We start from the raw sequence: 27,732 nt of genomic DNA, 5'->3' as shown, positions 1-27,732 counted from the left end.
TGCTTCAAGCAAAGCCTGTGACTGCTGATGAGACAATGGTTGTCGAAACTGGTCCAGGCTCTGTGCTTGTACTGAACCAATGCTGCTGAAATGATGCACTCCCAGAATGCCATGTGGTCGAATGGGATGTGTAAAACAAATACGTTTGTATGTTGCGGGACATATATGTGAAGCGGACATTTTTTGTTTGCTTAGTTATATTGTTGATTACAGCAAGTCCTTCTTTAACGGAGTAGATGCATTCCTGAAAAGTGCCGCGTTAAGCTAAAAACGCGTTAAGCGGCAATTTTCAGGCGTAAACACGGGAGAGTGAACGCGGAGGAGTAAACACGGGAGCGAAAACACGGGACAGTAAACACGGGAGAGTAAACACGGGGTGTTTATTGTGGATTTGGTGTAAAATCTGTACATCTCCTCCGCCGCCACTCGCGACGTGGGTCAGGACGGATTGTGCTTCTTATCGGGCGCGACGCCTGGAGGGGGTGAGGGATGGGTGGCAGTGTCTGGGCAGGGGTGGGTTCGCGATTGCGTGGTGAGTAAGGTTGGGGTTTCGTTGCTAGGCTGTGGTGTGGTGAGTACGGTGTGCTGGTCTAGGTTGGGGTGTGATGTGTGGCGAGCCGGGTCTGATAGTGTAGTTTTGGGTGTAGCGATGCGGTGGATGGGTTGTGGTGTCGATGTGGATGTGGTAGTAGAGGGTGTGGTGTGTGGTGTAGCGAGTCCGGTGTTGATTTGGTGGGTAGGTTGTTGGTGTAGATTCGGTTGTGGTGAGGGGGGTTGTGATGGTGCAGTGTAGGCAGCCTTGTAGAAAGTGTTGCAGCGATCCAGAGAGCGAGATAAAGAGGTGAGGCAGAGATGAGAGGGAAGATACGTGAGAGGAGAGATGCAAGGGGAGAGATGAGAAAGGGGGAGGGGAGAGATTCAAGAGAAGAGAGGGTGAAGATGAGAGGGAAGGAGGAGGTCCCCCCCCATCGCAGTTAATATTACAGACGACGAGGCTCAGGATCAAGCGGTCGCTCCAGGATGAAGAGGCGAGACTCGGGTCGCACCCCTAGTTCCACTGGGTTCACTGGATTCCACTGGGTTCCACTGGATTAACTGGTTCCACTGGTTCCTGGTTCCACTGGTTCCTTGTTCCACTGATTCCTGGTTCCACTAGGTCCCACTGGTTCCTGGTTCCACTGGATCCTGGATCCACTGGGTTCCACTGGGTTCACTGGTTCCACTGGGTTCCATTGGTTCCTGGTTCCACTCGGGCCGTAATGGACATGCCCATTACGGTGCCGCGCCCCTAGCCTGTGCCACCCCCAGAGCTTCGTGATACCGGGGGTCAAGGCGCTTGGTCCGCGAGCCAATGCGCGCCCAGGCCGGGTCACGCGGCCTAGGTCGCAGTCCCAAGCTCCTGGATTCTAGTTCCAAGTGACCGGTTCCCAGTTTCCAGAGGACAGCTCCTAGGCTCCACGTCCTAGACCACAAGTCCCATGTGCGGTAGCCAGGGTGCCAGGCCCCATTGCTCTAGTCCAGTGTTCTTCGTTGCAAGGCCCGCGGGCCACTGGAGGTCCCTTGGCGCCTTTAGTGCGGCCTCTCACGTGCGGCTCCCGATAAAACGCAAATGTGAAATCCCCCCCCCCAATCATCATCGCGCTGCTGTCAAACCCCCAATGCTTTCAAATGTGTGGCGGTCCTCACACACTGATGATGTCTTATCGGCGAAAGTGCCCCCCCCCCTCTGAAAATTCGTGAAGAACACTGCTCTATTCCCAAGGCCAGGTGAGTGTTGGCATTGCCATGGTGGTCTCCGCTGCCAATGACGTTCTCGCCTCGTTCCCCTGGATGGATGGGCCGAGACGCGCAGGGGGGGGGGAGGGGGGCTACGCGCCCGGACCCCGAATTCTCGGGGACCCCACGGACCCTCGGGAAGCTCAGGGGGGGCCCCACGGGCCACAGCTTGCCCGGCTTAGTGATGCCCAGAAGTACCAACAATAACAATAACCGTCATCATCATGGCAATACTCATAACACTCGTAGTGTGAATAATAATAATCATAGGTATGGCTTAATACTGCACTTTCATAACATGGAGGCATTGTCTCATAACAGGGATTACACTCAATGCTCATAACCGCGAGATTAATACAGGCGACGACTCCGCGGGGGCCCCGCGTGTCCCTCTCGGACCCCTCCCACCACCACCCCCCTCCCGTTTTCCACCGCCGCGACTCGGAGCGCGTTTTGCAGTTCCAGCTGTGAGCGGCACCAGGCCCTGTGCTGCGGGCGCAGTGGAGCCCCCCACTCGCCCCACTGTCCACGTGGAGCCTCTCCGTGCTCCCAGCTGGTGGAGTCCCCTCGTCCTCCTCCTCCTCCAGCAAGCGCCTCCCGCACGGCAGGGGACAATGCGTGACGTCTTGAGGAGCCGGGAATGCGGGGATACTACCCCCCACCTACTCCTCCACCACCACCTCCACCTGGTGTCCAACCTCCTGGGGCTCCAGGTGAGAGCTCATCCTCGGGGGTGGGAGGCGTGAGTGCGGAGGAGCCCGGGCTGTGGTCCCCGAGCGAGGAGGGTGTGCGTGTGAGGAGTGTGTGTCAACAGGTGTGTATGCAATGTGGCTGTAGGCACAGGTGTGCCGAAAAGGTGTAGGTGCCACACGTGTTTATGGGGGTGTGTGCACAGGTGTCTGTGTATGGTTAGCGCGCTACGCTACGAACCCTGTGACCCGAGTTCGATTCTCGCTCACGGTCAGCACCAGTGACGATTATCTGAACCGTTCCTGGGCCCCTCCTAGGTCGACTCAGCCTCAAATGAGTACCTGGTGCGATGTGTAAACATCGCCACGAGGGTTTGGCGTTGGCGATCCATCACCTCGTGTGCCATGCCGGCCTCCATAGGTGCTACTTGCTTACAGCGCTTGTCCCCGGACTCTGTTAACCGACGTGTGTAGGTGTGTGTGTGTGGACACACGTGTACAAGTGTGCACGCGTGCGTGTGCATGGACGGGGCTGCTCCTCGCCATCATCTGCCGAGCAGGAAGATGCCGAGAGACCCCGCGACCACGAGCCACGCGTGGGCACGGCGGGGCCTCCCCGCGCGGCCCAGGGGACTGGCGACTCCTGCCGAGGCTTAGAGGGGACGGGAGGAGGGGGGAGGAGGGGGGAGGAGCAGATATGGGGATGATGGGGGGTTAAGGTGTCTCAGGGAGTCTCACACTCAGGGAGACTCACACTCAGAGAGATTCTCACGTTCAGGGATTCTCACACTCAGAGAGTCTCACACTCAGATAGTCTCACACTCAAAGAGTCTCACACTCAGGGATTCTCACACTCAGAGAGAGTCTCACACTCAGAGAGGCTCACACTCAGAGAGAGTCTCACACTCAGAGAGTTTCACACTCAGAGAGAGTCTCACGTTTAGGGATTCTCACACTCAGAGAGTCTCAGACTCAGATAGTCTCACACTCAGAGAGTCTCACACTCAGAGAGAGTCTCACGTTTAGGGATTCTCACACTCAGAGAGTCTCACACTCAGAGAGTCTCACACTCAGAGAGTCTCACACTCAGAGAGTCTCACACTCAGAGAGAGTCTCACGTTTAGGGATTCTCACACTCAGAGAGTCTCACACTCAGATAGGCTCACACTCAGAGAGTGTCACACTCAGAGAGCCTCACACTCAGGGAGAGTCTCACACTCAGAGAGTCTCACACTCAGATAGTCTCACACTCAGAGAGTCTCACACTCAGAGAGTCTCACACTCAGAGAGAGTCTCACGTTTAGGGATTCTCACACTCAGAGAGTCTCACACTCAGAGAGTCTCACACTCAGAGAGTCTCACACTCAGAGAGAGTCTCACGTTTAGGGATTCTCACACTCAGAGAGTCTCACACTCAGATAGTCTCACACTCAGAGAGTCTCACACTCAGAGAGTCTCACACTCAGGGAGAGTCTCACACTCAGAGAGTCTCACACTCAGAGAGTCTCACACTCAGAGAGAGTCTCACGTTTAGGGATTCTCACACTCAGATAGTCTCACACTCAGATAGCCTCACACTCAGAGAGTCTCACAATCAGAGAGTCTCACAATCAGAGAGAGTCTCACAATCAGAGAGTCTCACACTCAGCGAGGCTCACACTCAGAGAGAGTCTCACAATCAGAGAGTCTTATGTTCAGGGATTCTCACACTCAGAGTCTCACACTCAGAGAGTCTCACGTTCAAGGATTCTCACACTCAGAGAGTCTCACACTCAGAGAGTCTCACAATCAGAGAGTCTCACAATCAGAGAGTCTCACAATCAGAGAGTCTCACAATCAGAGAGTCTCACAATCAGAGAGAGTCTCACAACCAGAGAGCCTCACACTCAGCGAGGCTCACACTCAGAGAGAGTCTCACAATCAGAGAGTCTTATGTTCAGGGATTCTCACAGAGTAACACTCGGGGAGGCTCGCGGAGGCTCGCAGGGTGGCACTCACGCTTGAGGTTGACGTAGCGCTCACATCGCCCCTGCATCACGGAGATGTCATCCAAGGCCATGTCCCCCTCCTCCCCGTTCCCACGCACCCCCTCGAACACCAGCTACCGGGCGGAAGGGGGGGGCGAGGTGGGGGGGGGGGGTATGGTGCAAGGCAAGGGTGCTAAGAATTTAAACTCTCGTCATCTTAGGTGGTGACCTTGGGGAGGCGCAGTCGCCAGCCCACTGCGTTTGTGTTCGCGTCTGCGCGTGTGTGGATGTACAGGGTGCTTCAAAAACATGTTAACACTTCGGAGAATTTTGCAACAACACCGCGAGAAATGTGCTGATGCCTGCGGGCTTTGGAGACCACCTGGAGAAGATTCCAGGCCACGTATTGAGATCGATGGCGAACAAGTGGAGACATTTTTACATTTTGAAGCTATTAACGTACATTTGATACCATGTTAGAGTGTGTTATCTGTTCTTTTTCCATTAAAAACGATAGTCCAATATAAGTGTTAACATTTTTTGAAGCACCCTGTATACCAATGCGTGCATCTGTGTATCTGAGTGTTTATTTATAAACATATTTGCGTCTGCCTATGAGTGTGTGTGAGTGTGCGCGTGCCTTCGACACTTCCCGTGGCCTCAAAGTGCACCTAGCCTGGCACAAACGCCGTGGTGACGTCACTGACATTTAGTGGCGAGTGGCGGTTGTTGTTGTGTGGGTCTGGTGTCTCCAGGTGTGTCATGGTCTTTGTCTTTGCCTAGGTGAGGAGCGGTGGCGCAGTGGTTAGCGCGCTGCGCTACGAATCCGGCGACCCGAGTTCCATTCCCGCTCACAGTCAACATCTGTGACAAATATCTGAACCGGTTCTGGGCCTCCCCTAGGTCGACTCAGCATTAAATGAGTAAGTGTACCCGCTGCGGTGTGTGTCTATGGGGGGGGGTTGCGCAGAATGTGTCTATGAGCACCTAACAGCCCACACGACCCACCCGAGTGTAGTTCATCACAGGTCTTCGCGCCTCACCACGTGAGGTGCTCACCACTCCCCTTGTCGAGTCTCTCACCTTTGGCGAGTGAGTGTCTCACCTGGAAGCGTTTCAGGGGCACGATGCCCACGGCGGCGTGGTGCCACGCGTTTCCCTGGTTGCCGCTGCGACCCCACACTCGGCTGTCGGGGACTCCCTCCGCTCTGACGTACACATTGAGGGCGCCTGCACGCAACAACAAACGGCCGCGTCGCGTTCGTCCTCGTGGGGCCGAAGCAAGAGAGATCCGAGGAAAAGTCGCGTCTCCCTACACCTACACCCCAGCCGAGCCCCGAACGTGACCAGTGACGGATTATCCTCGTAGCACAAGTAGCTATGTACATTATCCTTGTAGCTACTTGTGCTACATATGTAGTAGCTACGGGCCCCGCACTTTCAAGGGCCCCGCGCAAAATGCTTTCAAACTATCAATTCAGGTTCAGTGATTCTGCACTTGCTCTATTGCCGGAGTACTATACCGCCTTCAACTTTTACGAACGACTGGGTGTTTAAGGTTAGCGATTTGTCGTATTATCTGGCTGTATAGCAAATGAAAAAAAATAAAATTACTTTTCTTTGCAAGTTAAATATTTGTTCTAGATTTAAAGCTTTCATGACTGCTAGGATCCATACTCTTTGGTTCTATTGGGTAAAGTCACGTAGGTGAAAATAAAATAACAAAAAATCACGACGTTTCGGCCACAACACAAGCGGCCTTCATCAGGTGAAGGGACGAGACTGTCTGGAGGACAGCGCTGGAGTGGAAGAAGCCACGCTTAGATCACGACCTTTAAGCTGTGTGAGACGAAAAACACCAAGCGCCTTGACAAAGGAATTAGCATATAATTTAGCATTGAAATGGCTCATTGAAATAGCTAAGTTAAAGTATACACATCCGCAGAGGTACCCCTTGACAAAGGAATTAGCATAGAATTTATCATTGAAATAGCTGAGTGATTAGCTTGTAACTGGTCACAGAAATAGCTATGTTAAAGTTAGAGCATATACATTCACCGAGGTACCTAGTACTCATCAAACAGGAGAATTTAGCTAAACACAACCACGCTCAAACAGCGGACCTTTAAACTGTGTGCAACCAAACAAGGTGTTCTGACAAAGAAATTAGCATAAAAATTAGCATTTGATTGGCAGATTTTAGGAAAGAGGTGGTGTACGTGCCGGTGGACTTGCCGTTTGGCGCGGGGGGGGGGGGGGGAAGTTTACCTATTGATGCATTTCGCACCAACACCACCTGACCAGTGAATTAAAACATGTACACCTGGCCCTCAAAAGGAATGGTTACTCTGACCGTACCATCCGCCAAGCTGTCTCTCCCTCCATACAGAAACAACCACTTGATACTCCGGTCAAAACCATCACACTTCCATATATAGCCGGCGTTGCTAAAAAGATTTCCAAAATTCTAAACAAACACAAGATCCAGTTCCGGTTCAATACAGTACACAAAATTCGTGATCTGATCCCATCCGTGAAGGATATCATTCCTGATTTACAGTACCCCGGGGTTTACAAATTGAGTTGTACCTGCGGTGATTGCTATATCGGTGAGACAAAGCGACATGTCTCTGACCGAATTCGCGAGCACAAATCAGATTTGAAACACGGCAAAACGAATTCTTCTGCCGTGGCTGATCACTGTTACAACGCTGTGGGGGATCACGATATAATTTTCTCCGATACCAAGGTTCTTTGCAAACCCACGGGCTTTTATCAGAGATTTGTTCATGAAGCAATTCAGATCTACAAACACAGACACAATTTCAACCGAGAGGATGGTTTCAAATTAAGCAACCATTGGAAAGATGTTCTAAATCGAACTAAACATTAAACTAATTTCAATGGTACAGTATATTTTTCAAGTAGTGGTACCCCAAACTTTCGCAGCTCTTATAAATTCCCTTTTCACACCATCAATAGGTAAACTCCCCCTCCCCCCTTCCCCCCCCCCCACCCCCGCGCCAAACAGCAAGACCACCGGCACGTACACCACCTCTTTCCTAAAATCCGCCAATCAAATGCTAATTTTTATGCTAATTTCTTCGTCAGAACACCTTGTTTGCTCGCACACAGTTTAAAGGTCCGCTGTCTGAGCGTGGTTGTGTTTCGCTAAATTCTCCTGTTTGATGAGTACTAGGTGCCTCGGTGAATGTATATGCTCTAACTTTAACATAGCTATTTCTGTGACCAGTTACAAGCTAATCACTCAGCTATTTCAATGCTAAATTCTATGCTAATTCCTTTGTCAAGGGGTACCTCTGCGGATGTGTATACTTTAACTTAGCTATTTCAATGAGCCATTTCAATGCTAAATTATATGCTAATTCCTTTGTCAAGGCGCGTGGTCTTTTTCTTCTCACACAGCTTAAAGGTCGTGATCTAAGCGTGGCTTCTTCAACTCCAGCGCTGTCCTCCAGACAGTCTGGTCCCTTCACCTGATGAAGGCCGCTTGTGTTGTGGCCGACACGTCGTGATTTTTTGTTATTTTATTTTCACCTACGTGGTGACTTTACCCAATAGAACCAAAGAGTTTAAATATTTGTGTTTTAATATTAACGTGTTATTTATTTATTTATTTTAAGGGCCCTTTATAATATATGCTACAGGCCCCACACTAGCTTAATCCGGCACTGAACGTGACCTTGACCTTCTTGAACATCGCGGCCCTAACCCATTCGCTGCAGCTTGCGTAGGAAGGAAGCGGCGTCCGCGCGCGGTCTGCCGTGGCAATTGCCTCATTTGCATCTAAATGGGGGCGAGTGACGGAGCCACCACGCACGTAACATCGTGGGGAGGAGTGCTTAGGGGGCTGCGGGGTGGAGGTCGTGCCGTGGACTCCCACGCCGCAAAGTGTCCCACAGCCCTCGGTCTGGCTCACGATGGACAGCTGCCGGCGGTGAGCGGTGAGCGTGAGGGATGAGTGTGACAGGCGAGTGTGGCCGGTGGGTGTGAGCGGTCAGGGTTAGGTGGGCTGAGCGCAGTCACAGGGTGTAGGGAGGCCAGGCACGTGTGTGTGTGTGTGCGTGCGTCCAGGCTCAATGAACACGCGCGTGTGTGTGTACCCGAGCGCTTGCCATACGTACCCACGTGCTTGCCGTACACGTGGTAGTAGAAGATGAGGCAGATGTCCTTGTTCACCTTCCCGTAGTGGGTGCGCCACGGGGGGCTGTACCAGGGGCTCAGGAGACGCGCCCTGTCCCCGGCACGGCGCGGATTCGACGCCTCCAATAGCATGTAGTGACCTGCAGGCGAGGTGCCCAGTCGCCCCGGGGTCACGGCGAGTCACCCAAAGTCACCCACCCTGAGTCACAATCTGAGTCACCCCAAGTCAGGCCTTCATTTCAAGTGTCCCGAACTGAGCTCTGGAAAATATTTCCCCAGGGTGTGGGGAGGAGGAGGGAGTGGGGGGAGTGTTCGAGGTTTGGGGGCCCTCGGAATAAAATAATTTAAACTCTGGCAGACTCGGTGTGGTCAGTGCTGGAGCCAATGGGGGGGGGGGTGGCACGTGCCCCCCCATTGATCCAATCGAAATCCCTAATTTCGATCGGATCATTGGGGTTTATTAGTAATAAATCGGCATTTTGCGACCCCCACTGCCATTGTGTAGCATATTATTACGTGCCAGGGACCCCTATCATTTTTCATTGCTGGAGGGGTTGCCCCCCCCACCTGAAAATCCTGGCTCTGCCACTGGGTGTGGTGGGGGTGGTGTACGTGTAGGCAAATGTATTTGGTCTGAATCTTGACTTAAAGCTTTTGTGACTGCAGGAATTCATATTCTTGGGTCTTTCATTAAAGTCACGTAGATAGGTTCAAAGAAAAAAAAAACTATGACGTTTCGATTGCAACACAATCGGTCGTTTTCCTGAAGACGACCGCTTGTGCTGCGATCGAAACGTCGTAGCTTTTTGTATATTTTCTTTGAACCTATCTACGTGTCTTAACCGAAAGACCCAAGAATATGAGTACTTGGTCTGCTGATGACGTGCGTGGTGTGGCACGGTGCGCGTGGCTTCTGCGGTGCCGGAGGGCGGTCTGCGTCGTTGTCTGCCGTGGCCTGACCCGTCGAGGTGTTGTGGCGGTCCAGGGTGGGCCCCGTGTTGGGCGGCCTCCTGGGCCTGGTCAGGGGGCTTCGCCTCGTCCAGTTGAACGTCCCCGTCGGGTCCGCCGCGAAGCCGCAGAGATTCTCCTCAAATTGACAGGCGGAGGCAGGGGTGAGGGTTCCCGAGCCGTTGGGATCTAGGGGGTACGAGGGAAAGGGAGGTGGGTCTAGGTCGTCAGAGAAAGGCGTCGGGGGCGGGGGGCGATGGGAATAAGAGAGAGAGACAGAGATGGGGAGAAGTGAAAGGAGAGAGAGGGGACAAGGGTGGGGGGGAGAGAATGTGAGAGGGTAAGAGAGAGGGGGAGTGAGGGTAAGAGAGAGAGAGAGACAGAGATGGGAAGAATTGGAAGGAGAGAGAGGGGACAAGGGGGGGGGAGAGAGAATGTGAGAGGGTAAGAGAAAGATAGAGGGGGAGAAGGACGACGAGAGGGGTGGGACCAAGATAGTTAGGAGGTAAGTTCGAGGGGGAGTTGGGGGGTAGGAGAGTGTTTAGTTTATTCTCCTTCCCCCGCACCCCAGATTAGCACGGTTGGCTACGTACGGTGCGAAAGAAGTTCAACATACATACACACATACATACAAGAGAACGAGGGTGGGCGGGTAAGAGAGAGGGGGAGAGGTAGTGGGGCGAGGGAGAGACGGGGGTGAGGCAGAGAGGATCGCGGAGGGAGCAGTGCAGAGGGGGCGAGGTGGCGTGGGGGTCAGAGACTCGAGGGGATGGGGGTGTGAGCGGGCAGGGTGGCATGGAGCGTGTTGGCTGGGTAGGGTAAGTTGGCGTTGTCGAAAGATACATGGATGGGTGAGACTTGTGTACAGGGTGAGGAATGAGTGAGTCGGATGAGCAGTTTGTGATAGTTGAGCACAGTGATTGATGGGTGAGCGATGGGACCTGTAATGAGCGCAAAATACATTTGCGAGGTATTTCCTCGTGAAGACGAAATTACCCTTGCAGTGATGAGGTTACCCTTGTAGTGAGGTCACCCTTGTAGCGGTGAGGTCATCCTTGTAGCGACGTTACCCCCCGTAGCGGCGAAGTTGCCCTCTTTGTCACGACCAGTGACGTGCGGTGAGGTCAATGGCTGGGGAGGCACTGGCGAGTGTCAGAGCCAGATCCACACAATGAGAGGGGGCGTGGCCTCACTGAGGGGGGCGTGTTAGACACGCCCCCCTCAGTGAGGCAGATGTGATAGCTGCCTCCCCTGACCGCACGTCCCTGGTCACGATGAGTTTGCCCGCGTCGGCGATGCGGTTACCCTCGCGCGGCGACGATGCTCTCGTTTGCGGCGGGCGACGCTTTACCCTCTTTGTAATGGACGAGGAAGGCGGCCGTGTCTCCCTCTCCGAACTGCGAGACGGGCGTGAGCCGCACTTGGTAGGAGTGGGGCCGCTGCAGGTCGGGGAGAACGTGTTCGTGCAGCTGCCCGCGCCCCAGGGGCTGCGCCTGCAGGGTCACCCTGCGCCACAGCAACGTGCCCACCTGCGGGCACGACGGGGCGGACGGGCAGGTGGGACGAAAGGCGAGGAGGCGGGTGAGTTGGCGGACGAGGTGGTCGGCGAGGAGCGGCGGCGGCGGCGCCCGTGCTGCCCACGCCGATGGCTGCGGGGGCCTCACCTGGCGGTACTCAAGCTTGTAGGTCTTGACGCGGTCCACAGCCTCCGGCAGCGCCTGGGTCCACTCGAGCTGGTAGGCGTACATGCCGCCCACCGTGCGGATCGGGTGAGACCGGTTGTAGTAGAACTCTGGTGCGTAGGCACGGCCTGGGTTGGGGGGTGGGGGGGGTGGAGGCGGGTTCGGGGACTCGGGGTTAGGGCATGGACGCGCCTGGCAAACATGCGCCTTGTCACGATGTCTAACAGTGACTTAAAACTTTGGCGACTGCAGGAATTCATAGTCCATGGTTCTTTCGGTGAAGTCACGTAGATGGAAAAATAATAACAATACAATAATAAAAATAAAGTTAAAGTGGATAAAAAAGTAATACAATATCACGACGCTTCGATCGCAACACGAGGGGTCGTCATCAGGAACAGGGACGACCGCTCGTGATATTTTTGTTTCTTTTTTATTCACTTTATCTTCATTATTTTATTGTTATTATTTTATCTACGTGACTTTACCGAAAGAACCATAGACGATGTCTAACCAGCCTGCAAGCTACCTTACCCATTCAAAGATGGCCAGGCACCTTCCCGCTCGATCCATGAGCCACACAACTGGACATTCACACCGGATCCATACACACCGGGCAGGCGTGCCCATCATGTGCACAAAACACAGGGATCCACCGTACAGCCTTAACAGATTGCTGGGGCAAGTTATGTTCGTGACCACCTATGAGGGCCGGCACGGCACACGAGGGGGTAGGTGGCCTTTGTCTCCCTAGTTGGTTAATATTTTTACATTATCGCACCGGGTACTCAATTGAGGCTGAGCCGACCTAGGGGAAGCCCAGGACCGGTTCAGATAATGGTCACCGGTGTTGGCCGTCAGTGGGAATCGAACTCGGCTCGCCGGATTTTGTAGCGCGGCGCGCTGCACACGCGCGCGCGTTCCCGTGCGCACCGGTGACGTTGAAGAGGCACCTCGAGGACCCGGCCTCGTTGGTCACGGTGCACGTGTAGGAGCCGTAGTCTCCGGCCGAGAGGCTCGCGATGTCCAGGGACTCGACGAGGCCCGAGCGCAGCACGGGGCCCCCGCGTCGCCACTCGTACTCGAGGGGCCTCGCGGGCAACGCGCGCAGCACCGCGCAGCGCATCGACACACGCCGGCCCAGCGCCTGACGGATCTCGCTCGCCACGGGCTCCACCTGCGGGGGGTCTGGGAGGGGGGGCGGAGGGGGCGGGGACACCGGATCGAGCATCCGGGGTGTGGGGGGTGGAGTACCGTGTGAGGCTCGAGGTGGAGTGCGGAGGGGAGGTGGGTGGAGTGGGCGGAGGAGGTAGAGATGGAGAGGGTACACGGCGCCTGCGTGACAACAACGTGAGACCGCTCCCCCGCCCCTTCCCCCCACGCCCTAAGCAATTTTCAATCGATGGCGACTATTGAGGAACACAACACGGCAGATGCGCGTACACGTTCCATAAATTGAAGATCAAAGAATCGCCCAACTGCGACTGTGGAAGAGTCCAGACCATCACGCACAGCGCCGACGAATGCTCCTTCGATGCACATCGTTGGCGGTGTCGCTGGAATCCACACTGCGTCAACCCCACATCTCATTTGACTGGATGAGGAACCTTTACATTCATTTATGACGATCGTTAAAAAAAAAAACGCTTCGCTTTTCACGATGCCATACGAAAGAAGAAGGAATAGGATGACATTTTAAACGTTCGCGCTGATGGTAGCATCTCCAGTGGCTGGAGGGGTGAGATAATCTCATTGATGCCGACTCTTAACACGCGCAGTCCTGCTGCGATACGTCGCGAGCTCGACCCTGCGGTGTGACCACGTGTTACAAGTTTTGAATTGGGGGGGGGGTGCAGGGGGGCAATCATAAACTCAGGTTGGTGGTGTTAAATGCTGAACAGAAAGATGAGCGATGGCCATGTTCTGTTGGCTGTCATGTATTATCGGCTCTCGCTCTCACATCCCCATGCACAACGTTCTTCTGTGGCAACGTGGTGACGACTTCAGAGGGATTTAAGTAGCGGAGGTTGAGCCCGCGGCAGGAGTGTTGATGGATCGATTCGTCGTTCCGCTCCGACTGCCGCTTAAACCCCGCAGGTCGCCGGAGGTCGTAACTCGTTGCTCAATTTGTCACACGGACCACCCTGAGTCTCTGAGCCACCCCAGTCCTAGGCCACTTTGAGTTTTAGAGCCATCCTGATCCTGGGCCTCTCGGGGTTTTTGAGCCAACCTGCTCCCAGGCCACTCTGGGACTCTGTGCCACCCGGGGTCTTCCAGCCAACCTGCGTTTTCTGAGCCACCCTGCTCCTTGACCACCCTGGGTTTTTCTGAGCCACGCTGCTCCCAGGTCACTCTGCGTGGCCTCTGAGCCATGCACCCTGGGGTCTTAGAGCCACCCCGGGCACCGTGCCGCCGCGTGGCCTGAGCGCCGATGCTCACACTGCACGATGAGTTGTACGTTGGCCTCGCGGGGGGTGACATTGAAGCCATTGTAGCGGCCCGTCTGACAGCGGTAGGTGCCGGTCATGTTGCGCGTGGCGTTGACGAAGCGCAGGGTCCCGTCGTGGCTCTCGGTGTGCGGTGCCCCGTCCGGCATCAGAGCGTCGCGGTCGGCGCGGGACCACAGCAGCACGGGCTTGGGCTTGCCGCTCACCACGCACTGCAGCTCCGCCACGCTGCCCTCCCGCACCGTGACCACGGAGCGGCCCCTGGGCACCGTCACCGTGGGGGCCACTGGGTACGCGCCCCGCAACAGTGGGGGGGGGGGGGCGGAGTGAGGAGGGGGGTGGGAGGGACAGGGGTCACACACACGGGACTCGGCACACCCGACGGGACACGCGGCGGGCCCGATTAAGTTTGAGTGGTGGGGGCCCGGAGCTGTTGTCGATTTGGGGACCCTACTTTTGTATTTTCAATTCCTGCCCTCACCCGCACCCATGTTATACCCGCACTCATGGCCGATGGAAAACGATCTATCATTATTTAACAATGTATTCGCGATGCTGCATTGGCAGTTGTGTAAAAGCACAAATAACAAACTCAACACATTTGTCAATAACTCTGCCCTGAGAAGAATATAATAACAATAATGGAGGACGTTTAGAGCGAATGGCCCTTCTTCATAATAAAAGGGCAATTTCTCTTCGATGGAGGACCATTTCCCAAAACGTCGCCTAATGTACATTGTTTGAATTTGTTACTTCGGATCTAGTTATTTCTGACGTCATGAACGAATTCCAGAGCTAAATCAAAGTTAAAAAAAGAACCGGACCGTATTAATTTCGGCACAACTGGTGTCACTACGCACACTGCAGGAATCAGAGCGCTACAGCATTGCGTTTCAATCCTGAGCTGCAAGCAAACAATTTCATTTGAATCAAGTCCCGGGTTTGCTGCTTAAACAAACGTTGCTTATTTTTCTTTCGTGCTGCAGGTTGGGGGTGGGGTGGGGAGCACCCATGATCATCTCCGCTCCCCGTGTGTGGAATACGGCATCCTGTGGATGTATCTATACAGCGCTTCGGTGTTCACGAAACAGCTGAAGCAATGTCTGTGCGCAATAACATTTGAGCGACACTCCTCTCTGGCTCGTGTCAGCGACTCGCCGCACGAACTCTGCATGCATCGTAAATTGGACCTCTTTAAGCATAATTTTGTTTCCCCAGGTGAGAACTCAAGAGAGCAGGATTAGAGTCTCATTTGCAAGAGTGACCTGGGGCATTAGCCTGCCAGTAGGGTGCGATAATTGCTGCTGCTGCTGCTGTGTGTGGGTGCGTTTGTGTGTTATCCCAATAGAGAGACGTATTACGCAAGTGGTAGCCGGGCCGTCCAGTCTCCATCCTCCCCGTGATCGCAAAGAGAGAACGGATTATTTTGCTGCTATAAATTTCCACGCGATAAGCCATTTCGTTGAGCTATCATTTGTGTCCAGGTCGCTTCTGAAACAGACCCTAATAGCTCAGTGGGCTTTACCTGGTAAGATAAAAAAACAGTTAAATTGTATTTGTATATATTTTAAATAGCTTACTTCCCTTTCCTCTATCATGGGACCTCCTTTGCCAGCTTCAACAAATAAGAATAGGTGTTAAAATTTTAAAACACCAAGCTGAAACCTTTTACAAGGAATTTTAACATCTTAACACCTGTTTTGTTGCCAGAAAAAAGGGGGACACCCTATTCTTATACCTTTCCTCTACTTTACACTCCTATCGTTTTTTTAATTGTTGTAACATTCTGACCTGCTCCTTATTGGAAATCTGTGAAAAAATACATTTGTAGCTCATCGGATTCCTCCAGCATAAATAAAGATGTTGAGTGCACAATGATTTGCACGCCGTCATCCCAAGGTTTGCCCACAGCGGCCTCCCAAGCAGGGTTCAGGTGCAGCCGTGGCGGCCGTCTGGAGCTGAGGTCACGCACCAGTGCTGCTCGAGATGTTCACGTCGATGCTGATGTTGGGGATGGCGTAATTGTTGAGCGACGCCACGCACGTGTAGGTGCCGAAATCGGTGAACTTGAGGTTGATGATGGCGAGGCTGGAGGTGCCCGGGTGGATGTCCACGTCGGCGGGCGTGATCACCATGTGGCCCGTGCTGGACTGCACGCGCCCGTTCTTGTACCAGGTGTACGTGAGTTCCTCCAGAGGCACGGCCTCCACCTGGCACGTGATATTCACCCCGCGGCCGATCGTGATGTTTCCATCCTCTACGTACGGGTCCGGGGTGATCCAAAAGCGGCCCTGGCGCAGAGCTGGGTGGAGGAATGTGTGTGTGTGTGTTCAAGGAGGTCCCGTCAGTCGGTGTGTGTGTGTCTGTGTGATGGTACATACTCGTGGTACATCCTGTGTTAAAGGTATGTGATGGTGCATGCTAACGTGTGATTATCATGGATGTTTGTACGTGACTGTGCACGGTTGTATGTGATGGAGTGTGATACTGCATGCTAGAGTATGCTGGGGCGCGATGGGGCATGCGGGTGCCTTCTGATATCTGACGCTGCGTGACGGTGCGTGACGGTGTGTGACACTACGTGACGCTACGTGACACTACGTGACGCTACGTAACACTACGTGACACTACGTGACGGTGCGTGACACTACGTGACGCTACGTGACACTACGTGACGCTGCGTGACACTACGTGACACTACGTGACGGTGTGTGATGGTGCGTGACGCTACGTGACACTACGTGACGCTACGTGACGGTGTGTGACGGTGCGTGACGCTACGTGACACTACGTGACACTACGTGACGGTGTGTGACGGTGCGTGACGCTACGTGACACTACGTGACACTACGTGACGGTGTGTGATGGTGCGTGACGCTACGTGACGGTGTGTGACGGTGCGTGACGCTACGTGACACTACGTGACACTACGTGACGGTGTGTGATGGTGCGTGACGCTACGTGACGGTGTGTGACGGTGCGTGACGCTACGTGACACTACGTGACACTACGTGACGGTGTGTGACGGTGCGTGATGGTGCACGAACCCCCCCCCCCCACCCCCACCCCCCTGCTCGGGACTCACTTCGCACCACAATGGTGACGGGCCGGCGGTAGGGGTCGCCCACGCGGTTAAACGCCTCGCAGTAATACGTGCCCGCGTCCTCACGGTGCGCCCGCGCCAGGCTGAAATTCCCTCCCGAGACGCAACTGTTGGGGGGCAGCCGCCCCCCAAGGCGTGACCACGAGAGGGAGGGGTGGGGGTACCCAGCCACGGCGTCGCACTGCACGAAGACCCTGTCACCTGGGTTGATCACCAGACTCTCCGCGTCGCGGATGCGGCTCTGCGGGGGCGCTGGGGGAGCCGGCGGGTGGTGGAATAAGAGGGGGGGGGGGGGAGGTGGCAGAGAGTGTGTGTGTGTGTGTGTGTGCGTTAGTATGGATAGCAATGCGGCCCTGTGACTCAGTCTCAACTGAGTACTTGGGACGGGTTATAAACATCGCCGCTGGGGAGACAAAGGCGGTCGGGCGTGGTGCTGGCCTCCCACCCCGTTGTGTGCCGTGCCGGCCTTCATAGGTGCTACTAGCTTACAGCACTTGCCCCAATAGGCTGTTAGGGCTATAGGGGGATCTTTGTTAGTGTGGACACACGCAGGGCTTAATTTTTCACTCAATATTTTCCGTAACGCTGCCATAGCGGCTGCGCTTAGAGCAGGCGTAATCGGTGAAAGGCACTACCTGCCACTAGAGTTGAGGGTACGCATGTGCGTAATAACACCTTATATGTTTGATGTGGCGTCCCATAACACATCCCATCTCGGCAAAAGGAGGCGAGATGGATGCGCCGTGCCAAAATAATTACTGGAACAGCGTTCTGGGCTGTTCCTGCTGAATTCAAGCACTTTGCATATGCGTGTGTCTGTGTTGTGTGGTGTTGGCTCGGCCTCAAATGAGTACCTGGTGTGGTGCGTAAACATCGCAACTGGGGAGACAAAGGCGGCCGGTTGTGGTTTCTGGCCACCCACCCCGTCGTGTGCCGTGCCGGCCTTCAAAGGAGCTCGCTAACAGCACTTGCCCCAGCAGGCCGTAAAGGCTATCCGGGGGATCTTTGTCTTTGTGCGTGAGCGTGCGCGTGAGCTGCACCCCGCACCGGTCTTGTTTGTGAGCTGGAAACTCGCCGTGAGGTTCTCGATGCCGCACACGTTGCGCACGGACGCCACGCAGCTGTAGGTCGTGTAGTCCCTGTCCCGCATGTTCTTCAGCTTCAGCACCATGGGCTCGTCCTGCACCCCGGCGCAACCCCGGCGCCATGTGGTCAACGCCACGCGGTGCAGCGCCGCACGTCACCCACGTCCTCCCCCCCCCACGCCACGCCCCCCAAACAGAAGCCTCGCACAAAAAATAATAAATATATAATGGGGAGGTGAGGAGGGTTGACCCGGGGGCCCACGAGGCATTGTAACCCCGGATCCGCAGTCCCGGGGAACCTCTTGGGATCCTCTTGTCCCATGGGGAACCATTTCTCCCGGGTTTCTGCATCTCTACGGCCTCTCGTCTCTCGCGCCAGGAGCCGCGCTCAGCAGAGCGAGGGAGTAAAAATCGATCTCTTGGGAGAGGAAATCAAATAGCTGCCCCCCCTCATCCACCCCGCTCCTTGTTTCCTTACTCGTATTGACCCCCCTCCCAAACCCCGCCATCCCTTACCCACGCCGTCGTTGTTGCGAATCGCTGATGCGGCAACTGTGAATTCCCGGGGGGGGGGGAAGGGGGGTGGCGGAGGGGGCGACTTCTCGGCTCCGCGGAGCGTGAAGAAGCCCCCCGACCGACCGTGCGGTTTGCGGTCAGCAGCGACGCTACCGCTGGACTTGCAAGCCGAGAAGGTTCGCCGGTTGGATTCCATCCCCCACCGCGGGGCAGTTGAAACGATGGAGGCACGTTTCTTAAATCTCCCCCCCCCCCGCGCCTCCCCCCCCCCGCCTCCCACACACCGCTTCTGTCCACCAGCCGCAGTGTAAATGTGTTCCAGTTGGTCGATCGGCAAGTTGCGTGTGGTGGGGAATATCTTAGTGCCGGGTACGCCCACCTCTGTGAAGGTGCCTGGCACAACGTGGAAGATTCGAACAAAATACCCTCGATGTGAGAGGGCTTCCCTCTAGCTTCTTCGAGCGGAGGCCCTACCCCCAGCAATGGTGGTGAGCGAGCAATTTACAGGGCTGCGCTTTTACCTTTTCTTTTTTACAGCCATGCAGGGCCGCGGTTGCATAGCAAGAAATTGCCGCGCCTGCATCTTGGCCGTGGCTGGCGAAACACCGACCCGGCCATGGCTCAAGTCAGAATCAGAATATTTGTTCATACCGGAGGAATCCGATGAGCTATGAAGCTCTTTGTCACAGATGTCAAGTAAGGGACACGGGGTCAAAACGTTACAACAACAAACAATAGACAAACACGACAGGGGTGTAAAGTATAGGAAATGCAAACAAATCATTTAAAAAAAATATATACGCGAATAAAACTGAACTATCTTTAACCGTCCGAGTAAAGCCCAGCTATTAATTGATTTTTCAGAAGCGACGTGGCCTCAAATAATAACCGCAATTAAAACTCAACACGCATCCCCCCCCCCCCCCTGCTCCAAGACGTACCTTCACGAAGAGCGGCTTGTAGACGCTGATGCCGTCGTCCTGCTCCTGCTTGACCACGTGGCCCCCGCGCAGCCACGTGATCTGTGCGGGGGGGCTCGAGTTGGCGGAGCAGCGCAGGAAGGTGGTTCGCTCCTGGTAGTACTTCGCCTCCCCCACGTTCTGGTGGACCATGAGCACGGGCGGGTCCAGGTCTGGGCGCACGAGGGTGCGGGAGACGAGGGTGGATGGAGGGGGATATGTCCCGTCATAGTGGAGCCCCTTCACTTTAAAGTGGACCCCTCAATTCACAGTGGACCCCTTCACTCACAGTGGACCCCTACACTCACAGTGGAACCCTTCACCCACAGTGGACCCCTTCACCTAGAGTGAACCCCTTCACTCACAGTGGACCCCTTCACCCCCTTCACCCACAGTGGACCCCTACACCCACAGAGGACCCCTACACCACAGTGGATGCCTTCACTCACAGTGGACCCCTACACTCACAGTGGACCCCTTCACCCACAGTGGACCCCTACACCCACAGTGGACCCCTACACACTCACAGTGGACCCCTTCACCCACAGTGGACCCCTTCACCCAGAGTGAACCCCTTCACCCAGAGTGAACCCCTTCACCCACAGTGGACCCCTTCACTCACAGTGGACCCCTTCACCCCCTTCACCCACAGTGGACCCCTACACCCACAGTCGACCCCTTCACCCACGGTGGACCCCTACACCCACAGTGGATCCCTTCACTCACAGTGAACGTCCACACGGGAGGAGAATATGGCCGGCTGCCCGATCCCGTTCTCGGCGCGGCAGCAGTAGTAGCCCGCCTGCTGCCGCGTGATGTTCTTGATGCGCAGCGTCTCGTTGGACAGATTCATCTCCTGCAACTTGTCCGAGCTCGTGCTCGACGTCTTGGTCCAGCGAATCTGGGGGGTACGAGCGGCCAGGCCGACGGCAGGCGGAGTAAGCCGGGTGCGTAGTGCAGGTGGAGTAAGCCGGGTGCGTAGTGCAGGTGGAGTAAGCCGGGTGCGTGGTACAGGTGGAGTAAGCCGGGTGCGTGGTGCAGGTGGAGTAAGCCGGGTGCGTGGTGCAGGTGGAGTAAGCCGGGTGCGTGGTACAGGTGGAGTAAGCCGGGTGCGTGGTGCAGGTGGAGTAAGCCGGGTGCGTGATACAGGTGGAGTAAGCCGGGTGCGTAGTGCAGGTGGAGTAAGCTGGGTGCGTGGTGCAGGTGGACTAAGCCGGGTGCGTGGTACAGGTGGAGTAAGCCGGGTGCGTGGTACAGGTGGAGGGAGCTGGGTGCGTGGTACAGGTGGAGGGAGCCGGGTGCGTGGTACAGGTGGAGTAAGCCGGGTGCGTGGTACAGGTGGAGTAAGCAGGGTGCGTAGTACAGGTGGAGGGAGCTGGGTGCGTGGTACAGGTGGAGGGAGCTGGGTGCATGGTGCAGGTGGAGTAAGCCGGGTGCGTGGTACAGGTGGAGGAAGCCGGGTGCGTGGTACAGGTGGAGGGAGCTGGGTGCATGGTGCAGGTGGAGTAAGCAGGGTGCGTGGTACAGGTGGAGTAAGCAGGGTGCGTGGTGCAGGTGAAGTAAGGAGGGTGCGTGGTGCAGGTGGAGGGAGCTGGGTGTGTGGTACAGGTGGAGGGAGCTGGGTGTGTGGTACAAGTGGAGGGAGCTGGATGCGTGGTACAGGTGGAGGGAGCTGGGTGCGTGGTACAGGTGGAGTAAGCCGGGTGCGTGGTGCAGGTGGAGGGAGCCGAGTGCGTGGTACAGGTGGAGGGAGCTGGGTGCGTGGTGCAGGTGGAGGGAGCTGGGTGCGTGGTGCAGGTGGAGTAAGCCGGGTGCGTGGTACAGGTGGAGGGAGCCGGGTGCGTGGTACAGGTGGAGTCAGCAGGGTGCAGGTGAAGTAAGGAGGGTGCGTGGTGCAGGTGGAGGGAGCTGGGTGTGTGGTACAAGTGGAGGGAGCTGGATGCGTGGTACAGGTGGAGGGAGCTGGGTGCGTGGTACAGGTGGAGTAAGCCGGGTGCGTGGTGCAGGTGGAGGGAGCCGAGTGCGTGGTACAGGTGGAGGGAGCTGGGTGCGTGGTGCAGGTGGAGGGAGCTGGGTGCGTGGTGCAGGTGGAGTAAGCCGGGTGCGTGGTACAGGTGGAGGGAGCCGGGTGCGTGGTACAGGTGGAGTCAGCAGGGTGCGTGGTGCAGGTGAAGTAAGGAGGGTGCGTGGTGCAGGTGGAGGAAGCTGGGTGGCCACACCTGTGGGTGGGGGTGACCCTTGACGATGCAGGTGAGCTCTAGGGTGTCCCCCTCGCGCACGGCGAACGCGCGCTCGCTCTGACCCTCATCTTGTCCATTGCACGACTGCCCCGTGGAGACGATTCTTGCCTCAGGGGGGGCTGGAGAAGAGGGATGGGAGGGGAGTTCACAGCCGTATTTAACATCAGAGCGGAGCTCCGACTGGAGATGGTATTGGTGCTGGTGATGGGGTTGGTGTTGGGGATGGCGCTGGTGATGGAGTTGGGGTAGTTATGGGCAGTGCCGGATTATCCTAGTAGCACAAGTAGCTACATATGCTACGGGCCCCGCACTTTCAGTGACCCCGCGCTAAATGCTTTTCAAGCTATCAATTCCGGTTCAGTGATTCTGCACTTGCTCTATTACTATAGTACTATTCTGCCTTCAACTTTTATGAGCGACTGGGTGTTGAAGGTTAGCGATTTGTCGCATTATCTGGCTGTATAGCAAATCAAAAAATACAATGACTTTACTATGCAAGTTCAAAATCTGTGTTTTAATATTTCCGAGTTTTATTTATTTATTTAGGGCCCCTTTATAACATCATGCTACAGGCCCCGCACTAGCTTACTCCGACACTGATTATGGAGGTGATGCTGGGGATGAGGCTGGTATCGGGGGTGATGCGTGTGCTGGCGATGGGACCGATGGTAATGATGCCGGTGATGGGCCTGCTTAGGGGCCATCCATTGAGTAGGTACTCAAAAATCTGTCAAAACTTGATCCCCCCCCCCCCCCGTACGCACGCGGACTTTTTACCCCCCCTCCCCCACCTGCGTACGCACGCTTCACCCCCCCCCCCCACCTGCGTACGCACGCTTCACGCACCCCCCTCCCCCCCAAGCCTATAGAACGGCCGATATGTAATCCACGCAGAAACGATCAAGGATTAATAATTTTAACGTGTTTAAGCAAACAGATAATCCACCGCCGGACTATCTAACTTATTTGAAGGCCAATGTAGACAAATTATCGAGGCTTCACCCCCCCCCCCCCCTTTCCTATGCGTACGTACATTGTCAGTAGACCCCCCATACGCAAGCGTACGCATTTGGGTTAACCCCCCCCCCTCCCCCCTCCATGCGTACGTACTAAACGGATGGCCCCTTATGGGGATGAGACTGGTGATGGGGCTGTTTTTTTGCGTTGACGGTGATGGTAAAGGGGGCCGTTGATGGAGCTGGTGTCGGGGATGATGCTGGTGTTGATGATCGTACTCGTGATGGCGCTGGTGTTAGGCCTGATGAAGTTAAGGGTGTTGATGACGGTGCTGGTAATGGGGCTGGTGATGGAGCTGGGAGTGAGCGAGGTGAGCGGTGTGCGGGAGTCACCGTAAACTCCCGGGCCTGACGCGTCGGCGCTGGAGGCGCGCTGCAGCCACACGAGGAGCGCCCACGCCAGGAGAACCATGGCGCACGCCGAGGTGGGGGGGGTCCCACGCTTTCTGCTCTCCGGGGTCTCCGGTCTGGGGCTCCCGGGGAGTAGCGCGCGATCGGTCCGTCGAAGTCGGGTTCCCAGCCTCAGTCAGCGCGGCACCAGCGACCCGGGAGCGGAGCTGTTATCGAAGCGCCCTCCGAGGGCAAAGGACCTCATCTCTCGCGGGCCTCCCCCCCCCCCCCCACACAACCGTGCGCGTTGGGCCTCGTGCGACGTCTCAGGTCCCAGCGGCGCCGCGATCGCCACAGTCCAGACGAAACTCGCGACCGAACCTGGCCCCTCCCTGCGCCAATTATAGCCGCGAACAGCAGCGGCAGCAAGAGCGACAGCAAGAGCGGCCGCAGCAGAACGAGAAGCGATCTCCGGTCGCTCCTGTCCCGCGGGCCCAATTAGAATCGGCCGCGTCCGCCTCCCCCCGTGGGCCCCGCTGCCTGAAGTCGCCGCTCCTCCTGCGAGAAGCGAGAGAGCCGCTGCTGGTGTAGGGTCAGCGCCTTCATTAGACTCGAGGAGCACGTGTGGGTGGCGTGGGATCGTGGCGCGGGTACAGCGGGCACCGCCGGCACAGCGGCCGGGCGATGAAGGGCAAGGACATGAGGAAGAGCGGGGGCAATGACTGACTAGAGGGAGCAGATAGTGCAGAAGGGGAGTAGGCGAGGCAGGAACAAAGGGGTGGAGGGGGGTTAGCCGGTGCAGCAGGAGGAGGTCGCGCTGATGTCCGTTACGTGGAACTGGGTCAACAAGGGCTGTGCGTGAAGGGGCATGGGAATGCAGCGGGATGTTCGTGTGCGTGCGTGCGTGTGCGGGTCATTGTACGAGTGACTGCGCGCACAAGTCTGTATGCATACGTGCAAGCATGTCTGCGTATGTACCCGTGCGTGTGTACGCGTGTGAGTTTGTGTGCGTCTTATTATGCACGCGTGTTGACGTATAACCATGACGGTGTGTGTACGCGTTCTGTGCGCGCACGTGAAGCGTGTGTTCGCGTAGCCGTGTCTATCCGTGTCCGCGTGTACACGTGCACACGCGTATCTGTGTGTGCCCGCGTACCTGTGTGTTACCCGTGTCTGCGCGTGTATCCGCATCAGTGGGTACGCGCGCACACGCGTCCCTGTGGGTCCTCGAGTCTGCGCGTGTACTGTGTGTTCGTGTCCACAAATGCAACATCCGTACCGAGGCGGGTGTTCTCAGCCCGCTCGGAGAACCGCAGAGCGTGCGATGGAGGCGAGAAGGGGGTGAAGGATGGAGCAGCGATGGCCGGCGCTGGTCGCGAATCACGGCGCTCGGCTCCTCCTCATCCCCGGCAGCTCCCGCTCTCTCGTGTCGCCATCTCTTCTGCGTCGAGTCCTCGCGTCAATCGCAGCGAACGAGGAGGTTCCGCGCCCAGAGGCGCCGGTGGCGCTGCGGACCGAGTGCGTGGGCGACGGTCAGCCAGGGTGGGGGCGGGAATATATAACGGGGTGGAGGCGGGAACGGGGGTCTCTCGGGGTCACCCCCCGCTCGCTTGGCCCGTGAAGGGGGGGGGGGGGCCTCGCCCCCGCCCCTCCGAGAGGTCCCGCTCGCTTCGACACCGCGGAGGAGAAGACGCCGCTCCGTCGGCGGAGGCGCGCGACGCGGTCACCGCGTTCGACCGGAGGAATTGGCCATGGCAGGACGAGATGACGCGCACCATATACGCACTGGCGGGCGACTGCCGCTCGCACGCAGCACGCGAGGGTCGAAACACTGCAGTTCGCTCACGATTGCACGGGGGAGCGCGTAGTCGCGACGCAGCGAGAGATGGGGGATGGCGGGGAGAGGAAAATAGAGGTAGGGGGAGACAGGGATAGGCAGATCGGGCGGAGGAGAGGCGGGGAGATGGGAGAGGCGCAGGGAGAGGTGGGGAGGAGAGGCAAGGGAAGGCAGGAGGTTTGTTTTCGTTTCAAGGAACGAGGCCTCTCTTGACGCCAGGGTGCGCACTTCGCGGGGCTTTTGACGAGGATTCGACGGCGCGTGGAGTCGACTACGTGAACGCCGTCGCTCCTCTCCGCTCTCCAATCTCCCTCTCGCTTCGTCTCACTCCTGCGCATGCAGCGCTGGGGAGTCTCTCGTGTGGTCCCCATTGGAGCTCATTTACTACTATTGACGGCGAAGGAAGATAAGCATTCTTTTTGCGCGTATGTAAAGCCCGTCCCTGCGCGATTGTAGACGCTCACGGGCGAATGTGTAAGTGAGGGAGTAGCATGGGTTGCCGAGTACGTCGATGAGTGGTGTTGGTGAGTGTAATGATGAAGTGTTCGGTGGGTGTGTAAGTGCATTGGTGAATGAGTGAGTGGGTGAGTCGATGGGTGAGTGGAGAGTGGTTGGGTTGATGAGTGGATAGGTTAATGGTTGGGTGGGTGAGTGAGTGAGCCAGTGTGTGGGAGAGTGGGTAAGTAGTTGGATGCGTATGTGGGTGCATAAGGGGGTGGGTGAATTTGTTATGAGTGCGCTTGCGGGCGAGTCGGTGGGTGAGTGAATGGGTGTTATGAGTGGATGGGTGAGTGGAACGTGGGATGATAAGTGAGTGAGTGGGTGGGTGAGCGGCTTAGTGGGTGAGTCAGTCGGTGAGTGGATAGGAGGTGGATGGTGAGCTGGTGAGCGAGTGAGTTGGTGGGTGAGTCAATGGATGTGTGAGTCTATGTGTGAGTGGATAGCAGGCGGGTGGTGAGTGAGGAGGTGAGCGACTTAGTGAGTGAGTGAATGGGTAAGTGGATGGACGATGAGTAAGTGGGTGTAGGAACACGCGAGTGAGGTGAAAGGATAAGTTAAAGATGAGAGGCGAGTGTGACGAGTGAGTGGGGGGGGGAATGAATTTAGCGGGGTGAATGAGTGATAGTGTAAATGAGCGTGGTGGTGAGTGGTGGGTGTCAAGTACAGACGTGGATCAAAAATAACCCTTTGGGGCAGAGGGGTCATCCCGGGGGGGGGGGGGGGGGGTGGAATCGAGGGGTGAAGGGAGGGGTCCAGGGGCTGTAATGGAGCCTAATTGGTTGTGGCGCCGCTGGCCAGCTGCATTATTAATGCGACTGGTGGCGCGCTCGGAGCCACGATGAAGTGAAGTGCCGGGGTGGTGAGCGTGTTGGTCGACTCAGCCTCAAATGAGCGCTGTGTAAACATCGCCATTAGGGTGACACAGGCAGCCGTGCGTGGTGCTGGCAAATCACCGCTTCGTGTACCGTGCCGAGCTTCATAGGTAGGTGCTCGCCAACATCACTTGCCCCAACAGCCTGTTAAGGCTATACTGAGGATATTTGTCTTTGTGATACCAGGTGCGTGTGAGAGGGTCTAGATTTGGACACGGTCTCATCAGTGAGCTCCTCCGGAAGGCGAAACACTGCGTTTTCTGGGTCGGTTAGCCCGCATGCCCAGCCACCGCATGCCCAAGCAGCTTCTGTTTGGCCGGATAGAGGGGGGGGGTAAACGGGCGCGGCACGGGCTCGAGAAGAGATGTGCTGATGTGGTACACGGGGATGTGGAGGTGATTGGACTTGCCGATGACTGGTACCAGCGGCGTCAAAATCGGCTTCGATGGAGGAGGAGGCTCGTGAAGGAGGGTGGAGGAGCGACGCTCACAACAACGAGCGGAGCGCCGGACGGCTAAAAAGTGTACACGCACTGCGTAATGGTCTTTCATCTCTATAAATATAAATTAGATCTCCACACGGGATATACTGCGCAGTCCTTACAGGGACTCGACTTACGAACTTTCAGAGATACGAACAAACCTGTCTCGTATGTCCAGTTGGCTGTTCGGACCAAGAGTCGTAAGTTCAACCGCCGCGCAATAGATGGCGGTGGTGGCATCTACATCTGCAGAACGTGAAAAACCAGTGGAATCTACATCTGCAGAACGTGAAGAACCAGTGGCATCTACATCTGCAGAACGTGAAGAACCGGTGGCATCTACATCTGCAGAACGTGAAGAACCAGTGGCATCTACATCTGCAGAACGTGAAGAACCAGTGGCATCTACATCTGCAGAACGTGAAGAACCAGTGGCATCTACGTCTACAGGAGATTATTTCAGTTCAGTTAATTTATATTGGTATAGCCCTGTGAGCCATTCGGCTCTTGAATCGGGTGCAACCACAACAAACAAAAAACAAAAACACGAACAAGAAAACATCTTATAGTGACTATGTGACTGTGCAAATAGAAAATCCATTTTAAAAAACAGCAAAATATTCCTGAAAAAAGCACCGTACACCAACGCTGTGTGCATAAAAATCCCAGTGGGATGCAAGTCAAACAACAACAACCACAACAACCACAAGAAAACTTAGATTAAGGCTATCAGTCTAACTCCGTACTACAACAAAAAACATGTCCAAACCAAAAAAGTTTTCGAAATCACCAAAAACATAAAGCCATAATTGCAACGTAACAGTGATCATAGGGAATGTGACCGAATTTTTACAATAAACTACATAAATAACATGTAACACCAAATCCTAGAGCCATAGCTGGCTGCATGAGTTATACAACTTTGAAAGCCATTTCCCGTGTTTAGTGCACATGCCGTAAAACATGTTTGGATTTGCGAACAAATCGACTTACGAACAGACCTCTTGAACCTAACTCGTTCGTAAGGAGAGGAGTCCCTGCATTCGGATGATCTGGATGCCCCCCCCGTAAGCCCCGCCCCCCTACAACGTCCCCCTGTGTACGCCACGCCCCCAATAC

The 27,732-nt window shown here is 55.8% G+C and overlaps 1 protein-coding gene across 4 annotated transcripts; it reads right to left on the bottom strand.

The window, feature by feature from the left end:
• Positions 1-363: 363 nt before the first annotated feature.
• On the bottom strand, positions 364-25,002 carry LOC116948412 (MAM domain-containing glycosylphosphatidylinositol anchor protein 2-like). Of its 4 annotated transcripts, none has more exons than XM_032965053.2 (17): positions 24,202-25,002; positions 22,926-23,501; positions 21,556-21,695; positions 20,063-20,237; positions 19,319-19,509; positions 17,824-17,956; positions 16,759-17,028; positions 15,646-15,975; positions 13,666-13,959; positions 12,160-12,414; positions 11,209-11,354; positions 10,896-11,073; positions 9,557-9,763; positions 8,578-8,736; positions 5,538-5,662; positions 4,464-4,566; positions 364-3,117 (listed from the first exon to the last, which is right to left on the bottom strand). In XM_032965053.2, exons 2-17 carry the CDS (start codon positions 23,002-23,004, stop codon positions 3,011-3,013), a joined length of 2,892 nt encoding a protein of 963 aa, XP_032820944.2. In that variant the 5' UTR covers positions 23,005-23,501; positions 24,202-25,002; the 3' UTR covers positions 364-3,010. The 4 variants fall into 4 exon arrangements, with proteins under 4 accessions (XP_032820944.2, XP_032820943.2, XP_032820945.2 ...); XM_032965052.2 differs by having other exon boundaries at positions 22,926-23,480; XM_032965054.2 differs by having other exon boundaries at positions 22,926-23,149.
• Positions 25,003-27,732: the final 2,730 nt, after the last annotated feature.

The sequence above is a fragment of the Petromyzon marinus genome, chromosome 33 (genome assembly GCF_048934315.1).
Source record: "Petromyzon marinus isolate PM22_M1 ecotype Great Lakes invasive population chromosome 33, UKy_Petmar_22M1.pri1.0, whole genome shotgun sequence".
NCBI lineage: Eukaryota > Metazoa > Chordata > Hyperoartia > Petromyzontiformes > Petromyzontidae > Petromyzon > Petromyzon marinus.
Note: the sequence above shows the minus strand (reverse complement) of the source record. Positions and strands in the feature narration are given on the sequence as shown.